Source organism: Sinocyclocheilus anshuiensis, unplaced genomic scaffold, assembly GCF_001515605.1.
Source record: "Sinocyclocheilus anshuiensis isolate Anshui unplaced genomic scaffold, SAMN03320099.WGS_v1.1 scaffold308, whole genome shotgun sequence".
Lineage (NCBI taxonomy): Eukaryota > Metazoa > Chordata > Actinopteri > Cypriniformes > Cyprinidae > Sinocyclocheilus > Sinocyclocheilus anshuiensis.
The window spans coordinates 1,235,524-1,248,434 of record NW_015558619.1 but is presented as its reverse complement, the minus strand read 5'-3'; the positions used below and the strand labels follow the sequence as shown (position 1 = coordinate 1,248,434).

Genomic DNA, 12,911 nt, shown 5'->3' with positions numbered 1-12,911 from the left:
AGTGGCGACAGGGTTCAGCGGTCAGGCCAGCTTAGCATGTCGTCATCGGCGCTCCTGCGGTGAACCTGCTGTGCTGTTTGGCTAGTAATGTTCCCTGTATGTCATAAATCAAGCTGACTTCAGAGGAACAATGGCTGAGATCATCACTGATGTGGTGTTTTGTGATCTCTCTCTTTTCTAGCGCCTTTGATTCCTGTTTGGAAACATTTGTTTCCTCTCATTTGCTTTGTTTGAGTTCAGTTTTTCTGAATTACTGGCCTTGAGAAGAGAACTGAGTTTGAGTTAAATGAGTAGAAAACATGCAGTACTTTTTAAAAGATTGGGGTCAGTGAGATTTTTATTCAGCAAAGATGCATTAAATGTGACCGTAATGACATTTATAATGTTAAAAAAGGTTTCTATTTCACATAAATGCTGTCCTTTTTTTTCTCAAGCTTTGTATTGATCTAAGAATCCTGAAAAAAAAAAATGCTTCCCCTAAAGTTTCCCAAAAAAATATTATGCAACCATTAACAATAAAAAAAAATAAAAATTCTCGAGCAGCAAATCGGCATATTAGAATGATTTCTGAAGGATCATGTGACACTGAAGACTGGCGTAATGATGCTGAAAATTCAGGTTTGATCACAAGAATAAATGACATTTTTCAGTATATTCGAGTAGAAAACAGCCATTTTAAATTGTAATATGTTTTCACAATTTTACTGTATTTTTAATCAAATAAATGCAGTCTTGGTGAGCTTTAAAAATATTTAAAAATCTCACAGACCTCAAACTTTTAAATAAGTGTAAGTTCAAAGATTGAATATATCTCCCCATAGCAGAGTGTAATGTTTTATTGGCTGTTTTTTATTGATAATATTATTTATCAAAATATTGTGATTCTAGTTTATTCAGTGTGTTTCTTTAAGTCTGTACATTTCACAAGACTTTCTTCACATATTGAGAAGGCACACATGCGGTATTAATTTCACTGGGGTCTTTCTCTCCAGGCCCTCTTTAATGTGTTGTCCAGAGTCACGGAAACAGTTTTATTATCGTCCATCCTGCTGGGTTTATTTATTATTTATTGGATCCTTGTTTTGTTTTTCACAGAAAAATGTGCATAAAAGTGTTCTGACAGTGCTTCTGAGATCGTTTAAAGCCATTTTAGGCTACACAATCTCAAGCAGTAAAATTGAACATGACAGGATAAAATTAACTCTAGTGATGTACCAAAATAAAAAATTCCAATCTGAAACCACAAAGTCTGGACACAGACACACTGGACAAAAGACAGAATATGAAAATGGTAAATTAGCCTGTGTTTGGAATAACGATAAATGTGATTTTGTTTTAATTTTGCGTAATCACTTAAATCAGGTGATGGTTTTAACTGGTAATATAATAAATGGTAGTGTATTGTATGGAGTGATATTGTAAAAAAATATATATATAATTGCTAATAAATACATTGAATTTTTATTATAAACTCTCTGTTTCTGTGTGTCAGGTGAATTGGAGAAGCTTCAGGGCGAGTGCTCTGGTCTGCAGAATGAATGTGACAGTCTGCGGGCTGAGAAGACCACACTGATGCAGAAACTCCACAGACTAGAGGAAGAGCTCGACAGGTGGGTCGCATTCACACAAACAGGCTCTCAGTGGCGTTTAGATCGTTTCACACAACAAAAGCGAGTCAGGTTTTAAACATTTTTTTAAGCCGTTTTACATTGTCAGATTCCACACCTGCTCTCTTAAATGAAGAATGTTTGAATCGCCATATTGCACAACAACTGCATCTCTTTGTATTTACAAAAGACTATTTCAATGATGCTTTTTCAAATAACTGGATACCTTTAGGGCCTTTCGTACTATTTAAAGGGTTGCATTCGCACCGAGAGTGTGTACTAGGAACCGGTCAACAGCGACGTCATTTGTGCGTGCCGTTCAACAACGGAAACAAAGAAAAACAACGTTAACAACAGGAGGATGGAGGACGCTGTGATCGGAGTTGTGTTTTTGTTGTGTCTCGCGGGTTTCACAATAATGGACATGGAATGTCGACGTATACGTAAAGCGATTAAAAGAACGGGAAGGAGGACTAAGAATTTCCAACGACAACTGGCAGTGCTACATTAGCTACATTCTTTCCCATGACACAAATTTATTCCATTCATTCTGAAAACTCCACAGAATTTAAACAGCACAATCTTTGACTTTATTTTCTGTTCTTTGTTTCGCAGCTCCAGAGAGCGGAGCACGACGTTGAGCAGCAGCCTGAATGCTCTGGAGAAATCCCAGGGCGACCTGGAGAATAAGCTGGGCTCAATACAAGACCAGCACCAACAGGACGCTAGCAAACTGAAGATCCAGCTGGCTCAAGCCGAAAGCCGCACCAGAGACCTGCAGAAAGAGGTATAAGCAACCAAAGACCACCCAGATCTTTTATTGAAAATAAGCTGCCAAAATGCACAACACATTAATTACTTTTATTCAGCAAGTATGCATTAAAATTAATCAAAAGTGACCGTGAAGACCTTTATAATAGGGCTGTCAGTCGATTTAAAATTTTAATCTAATGAATTACAGGTTGATGCGATTAATCTAATTAATCGCAAACTACATTTGGCTGTGAAAATACCCCCAAAAGATAATTTAAACGTATTATTGTGTTAAATGTTTAGGCTACAATCGCCTAACATAAAGTATGGAACATAAAAGAAGATAATTCGAGAAAAATCTCTGTATTTTTTGTTCATGCAATGAAAGTCACTAGTGACCAAAACAGTATTCAAAATACCTTCTTTTATGTTGTGCAAAAGAAAGTAAGACATTCAGGTTTGAATAGGGCTCAAATGCGATTGTGCGCATCTCGTCAGTAAAGCCGGTTCTGTGATTAGTAGTAAATCTCCATCACCTGCTTTCAGATGGAGCAGCATTTACTACACACAGCCGTAGTTCACTGACAAGCTACGCAAAATCACGTTCATAATTGCAGAAGATATAATTGCGTGATAATGAATTCGAAGAAATCGTTCTGCGATTATGAACACGATTTTGCGTAGCTTGTCAGTGAACTACGGCTCTGTAGTAAATGCTGCTCCATCTGAAAGCACATGCGTTATTGAAAAGCACCACATTTAATAACATGTTTTTACTCCGAACTCACTTCATAACATCAGTCGAGTGTTTTAAATAAATCCTTCTGTGAGATGATGTGGCTTCTTATACAGAATAAGGCACACAACATATTTCATAGTATTCTAAGCAGTGATAAAGGCTATGTCGATTAGCATTGCATTATTATATACTTTATTATAATAAAAATTATAATAAGGAGAACTCAGATAAACCATATATTGTCGTAGTCGTGTGTTTATTAGTCACGTTGAATTAATGAAAGCAGTTAAATCTTCTGTTTATTCAGCTGCAGTGATAGGCATTTCCTGGATTTCTTCTTCGGGGCATATTTGGAGTTTTAGCGCGAGAGCGCCCTCTGGCCAATTTACTGCTGATCATAGAACCGTGCTTCTCTGAAAGATACGCATGACAATCGCAGCTTCTGCCTAATCGCGATTTATTGCCTTTGCGATTTAATTTCGATTAATCGCGCAGCCCTGGGTTTGAAACAACATGAGGGTGAGTAAATTACAGAATTTATTTATTTATTTTTGGTGAACTATCCCTTGAATGTTTTTTTTTTTTTAAGTAAATGAAATGATACGGCTGATTCATTCAGGAATTCAGTAAACGGCTCTATAAATGGGCTACTGAATCAATTGTTCACATGATTCGTTCAAGACGCAGATTCATTCAGAAACTAAACATCGCTGTGTTGCTCGGAGATGCACAACAGTTTTGCTGTGGCTTTATAGGTAATATTTTCATTGCCAGAATTGAACAAAATGCACAATATTGTTAAAATTTTGCACAATATTAACTTCTTATTTACTAAACTGTTGTATAAAATCAGATTTGCACCCGTGTTCTTCGAGACAAAAAACAGCACTGGTGTGATATTGCTCTTTCTGCTGGTGTGATATCGCTTATCATATGATCATAGATGCAAACTACTCACCTTTAGGTGACAACTCACTTTTTTTAGATCAAAATAGGTCACCTATGAGATTTGCTTGGATCCAATGAGAAAGTGTTTTTATGAGGGAGAGGAGGGGGTGTCTTACAAGGGTACTTGTGATCTTACAAGGGTAAATAAAGAACTGGGACCGGTTGCAGACTGGTCATAACTATTTATATTCAGTTATGAAAAAGTAGACTGGTCTTATTTGTATTGGAAAAGTAAGACTGATAACCACTTGGCAACTGCTAGTAAGTTTTGTATAGTAATTTTATATTTACTCTTTAACAAATTATATCTAAAAAGTGGTGTCCTGGCTTTCTATGCCTTTTTGCACTTCCCTTTCTTCATGTGTTCAATACTTACTGTGTCATTCCATTTTATTACACATAAGTTAATTTCTGAACTTATTTGTTTTGTTTTCTTTGTATGTATGGACTACTTGCGTTGTTACCAACATCTGGTGTAAATTTCATGTCAACAGCATCTCTAGAAATATATTTACTGTGTTCGATACTTATTTTACCCGCTGTATCTTTAAAAAAAAAAATTCCATGTGGAGCATGCCCCCGGTTCTCACCTTTTTTCCCCCCACTTACCTGTTTGCATCTCTGTATGATATAAATATGAGACAAAAACTCATACAGGGGCATTTTTTTGCCCCAATATCTTGAATTTTTAGGGCATTACTGCATTTATGGAGTTGTTTCCCTGCATTATATTTGTCAACAGCCAACTGTATGAAATGTAAGATAACGTACAGGTATGGGGGCGGGGCCAGTGCGTTAACTGCGTTAAAATATTTTAATCGCGTTATTTTTTCATAACTAATTAAGTTAACGCGTTAAACTGACAGCCCTACTTTATAATGTTGCAAAATATTTCTGTTTCAAATAAACGTTCTTTTGAAATTTTTTTTTTATTCATCAAAGAATCCTGAAAAACAAAATCCCCAAACAAATATAAAGCAGCACAACTGATTTCAACTGCAGAAATGTTTCTTGAGCAGCAAATCAGCATATTAGTATGATTTCTGAAGGATTATGTGACACTGAAGACTGGAGTAATGATGCTGAAAATTCAGCTTTGCATCACAGAATTAAATTACATTTTGAAATATATTCACATAGAAAGCAGTTGTTTTAAATTGTAATAATATTTCACAATATTAGTGATTTTACTGTATTTTTAATTTAAAAAAATGCAACCTTGGTGAGCAGATGAGGCTACTTTCAAAAACATTAAAAAATCTTACAGACCCCCAGTTTTTTTTTTTTTTAATGCAGTGATTGCATAATCTCTCTGTTTCTCTCCAGTACGACGACACTCAGAATCTGCTCTCAGATCTGCGGCAGCGGTATGAGCAGACGGAGCAGGAGAAATACTCCATCAATGACGAGCTGGAACAGTGCAAGGTCAACCTCAAGCTCCTGCAGGAGAAAGGCAGCAGTGTGAGTCTCACAACCCACACAGTTCATTTGCAAAGCACCAAAAAACTCCCAACACATTGCTTTTAAGCCAGCATTAAGATCTTACTCCAGTTACTTAGCTATCATCCACATTACGCCATTTATCGCGGTTGTCAGCAATCATTGATAGATCTTACTTCACTGTTTTACACGGCTCTGGAAAACACAGCAGAACACACAGATATGGCACGATTTTGTGAGTCGTTAGCAAAAATTATTTGCAATTCAACATATGTAGGCATCATAGGTGTATTCAAATGTTCTGTAATACTCTAAAAAGCTGTAGTTAAAATACCCAATAGGTTTCATTAAATATTATTATTGTTTAGCAGCTCATATTGAGTATATATTCATTAACCCCTCAAAGAATTCAGATTTTTCACTTTCAGGTTCTCCTTTTTTCATCATGACCCAAGAGAAGATTTTTTTTTTTTGACACATTTTACAATTTATTCTTCATTTTTGGCCAGTTGTACACTTCAGTTTTTCGAATTTGCTACACAAAACAGTAGTTATCACCTTAATCTCCCACAATTCCCTCAGAACAATCCCTTGCACACTGCTGATTGGAGTCACAATCACTTCATGTGTCATTGATTTGAATTTAACACAGATAAATTGTAGATTAATTGTTCTTTAGTTAAATACAAATAACCAGTTTATTGTTTGCTGTGATTTATTAATGCCTTGAACACTGTCCTCGTTCCTGACGTCCTGCTTCTAGATGTTCAAATGTGTTTGTGGTTCTGGGGCATTTTATATTTTTGTTAGTATTGATTTATGGACAGTCCCTTCCACCGCACCCCTTTATTTGGCTGTTTTTGTTTGTATACATTTGTATGTTTGTTGTAGTTGTTCGACTCCCCCAGCCTGATTTCCGTTGAATAGTTTGAAGATTGATTTTTTGTTTTATTTGTAATATCCCTTCCCTCCTCTAGCCATCCATATTGCAGCCTGTCCAAGCCATTTTCATCGGTCTATTCCTGGCTTTGCTGTATTGGTGCTTCGGCCAGTTGTGGTAGAAAGGTACACACGCTCCTGTTGAGTCTGTTTGTGTGTCTCCTGTATATCCACCTCTGTATATATCATCACATATATACGACCTGTGCATGGCAAACTCTCATCCGTCATCTCTGCACCCGCTTCGCCCCAAAATCCCTTTTCGGTGCTTGGCGACACGTGGGAACTCTTAACCAATTCCTCGTCCAGAATCACCAATTACTAACCAAACACATTAACTGTCTTGTCTTGCTTGGATCGGCATATAAATCTCTGCATTCGGGGATTTTGGATGCTTTTTAATTTTTGGGGGCATTTTGGTAATCATGTCATCTTTCGTTTGCTGTTCTTTACCTTTATAAATTTAAAGGCATATTTCATCCAAATATGAACATTCTGTCATCATCTACTCACCCTAATGTTGTTTCAAACCTGTATGACTTGCTATCATTCAAAAGAAGGCAAGGCAAGCGCAAGGCAAGTTTATTTATATAGCACATTTCATACACAATGGTAATTCAAAGTGCTTTACATAAAAGAAAAGAAAAAAATAATCACAACAATAAAACAAGGAATTTAAAAACTTTGAACATGATTAAAAAATTGATTTAAGAGGTTTAAAATAAATTTAAAACAGTTAAGAATAGAAAACGATTATACATACAATATAGTGCAATCAGTTCGGACATTGCACAGTGCTCATTCGGTAAATGCATAGCTAAACAGATGAGTTTTGATTCTGCATTTAAATGTGACTAATGTTTTAGCACATCTGATCTCTTCTGGAAGCTGGTTCCAACTGTGGGCAGCATAATAACTAAAAGCAGACTCCCCTTGTTTTGTGTGAACCCTTGGTATTTCTAACTGACTCGATCCTAATGATCTGAGTGGTCTGTTAGGTTTATATTCAGTGAACATATCTGCTATGTATTTAGGTCCTAGGCCATTGAGTGATTTATAAACGCGTAAAAGTACTTTAAAATCAATCCTAAATATAACTGGAAGCCAGTGTAAGGACCTGAGGACTGGTGTGATATGCTCAGATTTTCTGGTTCTTGTCAGAATTCTGGCAGCAGCGTTCTGGATGAGCTGCCGCTGTCTAATGGTCTTCTTGGGAAGGCCGGTGAGGAGACCATTACAATAGTCCACCCTGCTGGTGATAAAGGCATGAATAAGTTTCTCCAAGTCTTGACTGGAAAAAAACATCTAATTCTTGCAATGTTTTTTAGATGATAGTATGCTGATTTAGTTACTGCTTTGACATGACTACTAAGGTCTGTCTCCAGAATCACACCAAGATTCCTGACTTGATTTTTAGTTGTTTGACCCCTAGAGTCAAGGTATGCATTCACCTTGAAAACTTCATCTTTGTTTCCAAATGCAATGACTTCAGTTTTTTCCTTGTTTAACTGAAGAAAGTTCTCGCACATCCAACTGTTAATTTCATCAGTGCATTGGCAGAGGGAGTCAATGGGGCTGTAGTCATTTGGAGATAAGGCTAGGTAAATATGGGTATCATCAGCATAGCTGTGATAGGCAATTTGGTCTATTGAAAAATTGAAAAAAAGAAGAGGTTTTAATAAATGTTCATGCTGCTCATTTCCATGCAGTGAAGGAATAAAGAGATCAGCAGCTGACAAACTGTGAAAATAACTAAGCAGCACAATGACAGTCCATATGACACGTGCATTATATTCCAAGTCGAACAATATAATTTTGAACAGAAACAGAAAATTTAAGTCAATCATTTCTGAAAATCATCCCTTTTTGTTTTAGCTTCCTAAAACAAAAAGGGATGCTTTTTCATATTCAAACGTAATGCATTAGGACAATTTTTGTCATTAGTGGCACTAAATGCCATTGGTTCTTACTCGTCATATAGACTACTTATTCCCTTTTTGTAAGATGAGTTTTTTTCTGTTTTTATATGGATTTCTGTATTTCCTGACCTGAAATATGAGCCATGTAGATTGCATAAATCAGAGGAAAAAAATTGCTGCATTTGCAAATTTTATGCCAAAATAAAATTTCTAGTTTAAGCACAAAAAAAAACGGCCATAAATAAGATTATATTTTTATTATAACACTAATAATATAAATATTATATAGTTTTATTATAATTTTACTTTTTGTCCATAAATTATAATTATTTTTAATTATAAAGAATTTAATTATCATTCAATACTTTGTTTCACAGTACAATATTACTAATTCAATAGTAATGTATTTAGTGATTTAATTTTCATATTTTAAAAGAAAAATATTTTATTATAATATAATTATTATTATTATTTAATAATAATATATAATAAGTATCACAATATATTAAAGATAAATATTATTATCTTAATTATTATTATTATTATTATTATATTTTTATAGATTGACAGCCCTTGGTCACTGTTCACTTTTATACAGGAAAAAAAAAGCAGCACGAATATTCTGGTAAAATGCTTAAAACTTTAGAGTCATACAGGTTTGAAACAACACAAGGGAGCAAATGATGTCCAACTTGTCATTTTTGAGTGATCTGTTCCTTTAAACTCAGCTTTTCTTTCTTTGGGTTTGAAGAAAGACGGTTGTGTTTGCTTTTATTTGCTTTATAACTCCTGTGAGGTAGATGGTTCTCCCAGTTTTACTTAAATATTTGCTTTTCCTGTCTTCTCCCTCTTTCTCTCCGTTTCTCGGTGTATTTCTCTCGTAACTCTTTGTCTCTTACTATCACCCAGGTCTCTCTCTGTCTCTTTAGCTCCAGTCTCCAGTGCTTCTGTCCTGGTTGCTCTGGTGCATCTAAAATAACGACCTTTATTAATTGCATTGCTGTCGTTTCAGAGCGTTTGGATGCCCTGGATGCCGGTGATTGCCGCAGTGGTCGCTGTGACAGCAGTGGTGCTTTATCCCAACTTGTCCAAGAGCTCCTCCTGAGAACCAATCAGAACACTCGTCGTCTCTACCACTTCCTGTCCCCAGCACGGCCCTCTGTCCAATCCCAACGTTTGGTCTAAACCTGAACATAATACCTCTCGTTTTGACAATACAGCCCCAATGTCTGTGTAAAATGCAAATGTATATAGTATAGAAAGAAAGAGGGAATAAAGTTGTAACGCATATTATAGAATAAATAATCTATCAGCGTTTTTGTCACTCGGATGGGAATTTTGATGATTAAAATGGCCTAAACTAGGTCTACTGTTTCATTTTCTTGAATGGGTACCACGTTTTCTGTTAGCAAGTTTTTGTTTCTTGGACTCTTCTTGTGGTTTGCCATCTTAGATGTGGTAATCCAACTAGATGTACAGCCAAATGAGGATCTGAACTCTAGGGCACAGAGGGGAGAAGTGCCTACTTTAAATACTACTAGGACTAGTTCACATTGAAGTGCCACTCATGCAGCATCTCATCGATTCGAATGGAAAAAAAGTCTAAATTTCACGTCGTCTGTGCTGTTATTGTGTGTTCGAGCCGACATGCTTCTAGCAGAGTGATGTCGTTGTTCTCTATGGCTGTTTCTCTTGTATCATGTATTATAAGCAAATGTTCATGTCAGAGACACTACAAGTATCTAGGTGGTTTTGAAATTCAATGTTAGGATTGCGGTCAGCGTCAAACAGATGGAGCGTTGACCTAAAACAAAAACAAATGTTGTAGCTTTTTACCAACACACTGTCCTGCTGTTGGGACTGAGATGGAGCACTTTGAGTTTCTCAAAGTCGTTAAAACTCATACAGTACCTCCTGAAAAAGGCTCTGGGTTTTTTTGAGAAATTTTGCTGCCTTACCTGTAACAGGTTTCTTCTTACAGAATGAAATTGGATGCAAAGGCTTTAAAATGAATGGGATAAATGGGTGGAACTGTCACAGATCCGCTCTCGTGAAGCACAGAAATGGGTGAAAGTGAATTATTTGGAGGGTGAATGGAATGAGTTGTTTAAATGTGGTATGTGCAAGCTGCTTTGAGACTGCAGGAAGACGAATTAACCAATGATGTGTTTGGTGTGCGGTTCACATTTGTCTGCTGTGCTGTAAATAAACAGTCGTGGAGCAAAAAGCCGAGCTCATCTGGTTCAACGTGTTGCGGACTTTGTTTTTGCATCTTTTTTTGTTTCACTGGAAAGACATACTGCAACAAAAATCCATTGAACATGTCAACATGAATTTGACCATAAATGCAAAAAAGCAAAGCTTGTAGCACAGAAAGTATAGCTTTAAACAGATCTCTTGCATCGAAAGCAGCGTTTTTGTTCTTTAAACAGCATGATGGACTTTTTATTTCTAAAGTCCGCTTGGAACATCGTCCTTCACAGGCCGTTTGTAAATATGTATGTATGAATGTGTGTAAATATGTTATAGTCACAAAATAAACATTGGATATAAATGATATCGGTCACATCTAATTTGCTGCTGAAGCCAGTTTTTAGGATATGATGCGTTGGCCTTTTCTTATCCTTTTAATTGAGATACCAGTTCTTCATTCAAGTTCGGTTTAGTTTAGTTGTATAGATGCATTTGTACGTTTAATTTGGCTTAAACACGTGCAGTTTTTGACCAAGCGTTTTTTCTTTTAAATTGCAAATTAAAGTTTTGGAACTCGTTAACGATAACAACAAACATTAGAACTAAGGAAAAGATGCAAACGGTGATGTGAATTTAAACAGGTAGTAGCTGAACCTATCAAGGCTGGTTTTTGTAAGCATAAAGTTTGTATTTTTGTTTCTTCATTCTCTGTCAGTTCATAGTGGTGCAATAAAGTTTCTCACAAGTTGTTTTAAGTTGAAAATCAAAGCTAAACCTGGGCCTTTGGGAAAAGATCTCTTTAAACTGGTCACCAACTACCAGTACAGTACAGCACACTGCCTGTATATATTTTTATTCGTAAATATTGTTTGAGGTTTTTTTTTTGTCTTGAACTGAGAGAGCTCGGAATTACACTTTTGTTTTAAACATCAAAGACAGTTCATTGTCAAAATTCTATTTTGTAAAGACAGAGTTTCTGGAATACAGAAAGGGTATTTGCACTAACAAGTGTGATGTGCACGACTTCAATAAAACAACTTCACTTTACTTGACTAGTTTGATTCTTTTTGGTCAACACCTATTTCATGTATTTTTAGCTATATCAGCATATAAAATGTTTTTTTTTTTTCCTGTATGGGTTTATCAAAACTAACTAATAATTAGTATTTTTTAGGGGGCAAACATTCACAAATGTAAGAGCGATTGCGCCATTTCTAACTTGTATGTGCGCGGGTTCTGGTTTCATTACAGTCATTTTAGCTGTACAAAAACAGTCTGTTATGCTGCTTGACATGGTATTTTATATTATTTTAATTACTTATAATCATAAACGCATTAATTTTAGCGCAAATAGTTTAAACGTTTACTTTCTCTAGATATTTACCTATAGCAGCTAATGAACCAGATGTCTCGTATATTCACAGAAAACTGCTTAACGTTGTAAAATAAGGTGAATAGACCCCTCATTTCTTGAAACTGACACAAAACTTACGTTAAATTGTTTTCACCTTAAATGTTGTTTGTAGAAATTAACACGAGATGGCAGCCCTTACGAGATTTTTTTAGAAGCTGTTATGTTTCTGTTTTCATGTGCATTATGAAGCGTCTTTGGCATTTACAAGGCCATATATTTGTTCTCAGGACAAGATTATAAGTGTTCCTTTCTCAAGCACATCTCCTTGATCTTTATTTCCAGTAAGGTGTGGAATGTCTCGAATACCTTTGCTGAATTGTTCTTTTGTCTGGAAATCAGGACAGATCTGTAAACTTGAGATTCCATGTTTCCTGCAGCGGTTAGAACCACATTCTCATGGAAGCCTGATAGAATGTCAAGCTGTCTGCACCCACTGCCAAAGCTCATCGACTCCTCTCTGACACACCCAGGGGCCCTTGGGGGCCTCGCTTTGACATGATTGTGACGTGGGCGTGTAACCGGGCCTGACTCAGGACATCAGCGATGATAGGAAGTTCCCCGCCCCGTCTGATAACAGTAGACACACCCCTGCTGAGATTTATGCAACATCACTTTCGTATCAGCACTGAAGCGAACTCAAATCGCAGGCTTTCTGTTCTCGAGTTCAGTTTAATACTATACCGTTGCTCATACAACGGAACATGCGTGAACAGGGTCTATATATATATGTATAATTTAGTCATAGTGAAAGTATGCATGTGCATTATGCATGTGCATCTGATATAAAATCATGCATTGAATAAATGTAATGAAATAATCAGCTATCAAACAGGATATAAATGGGAAGAAATAAAACATATCAGTTTACTATGATACAAAAAGAAAATTAAATGCATGCCTTTTATGACCATTTTTATGACAAATTTGTATTTTCTCTTTCATTAGACGGTTAGCTAACT

At 36.1% G+C, this 12,911-nt stretch overlaps 1 protein-coding gene across 7 annotated transcripts in view; it reads left to right on the top strand.

Moving 5' to 3' along the window:
• Positions 1-11,585, top strand: part of slmapa (sarcolemma associated protein a) — a 75,683-nt gene extending 64,098 nt beyond the window's left edge. For 5 of the 7 annotated variants that reach the window (XM_016476413.1, XM_016476417.1, XM_016476415.1 and 2 more), the window contains 4 exons: positions 1,493-1,610; positions 2,223-2,394; positions 5,374-5,508; positions 9,358-11,585. In XM_016476413.1, the coding sequence (XP_016331899.1) occupies positions 1,493-1,610; positions 2,223-2,394; positions 5,374-5,508; positions 9,358-9,450 (518 nt within the window). In that variant the 3' untranslated portion in view covers positions 9,451-11,585. Of the gene's footprint in view, positions 1-1,492; positions 1,611-2,222; positions 2,395-5,373; positions 5,509-6,464; positions 6,553-9,357 lie in introns of all 7 variants that reach the window. The other 2 variants (XM_016476416.1, XM_016476414.1) reach the window with 1 other exon arrangement.
• The last annotated feature ends 1,326 nt before the right edge of the window (positions 11,586-12,911 follow it).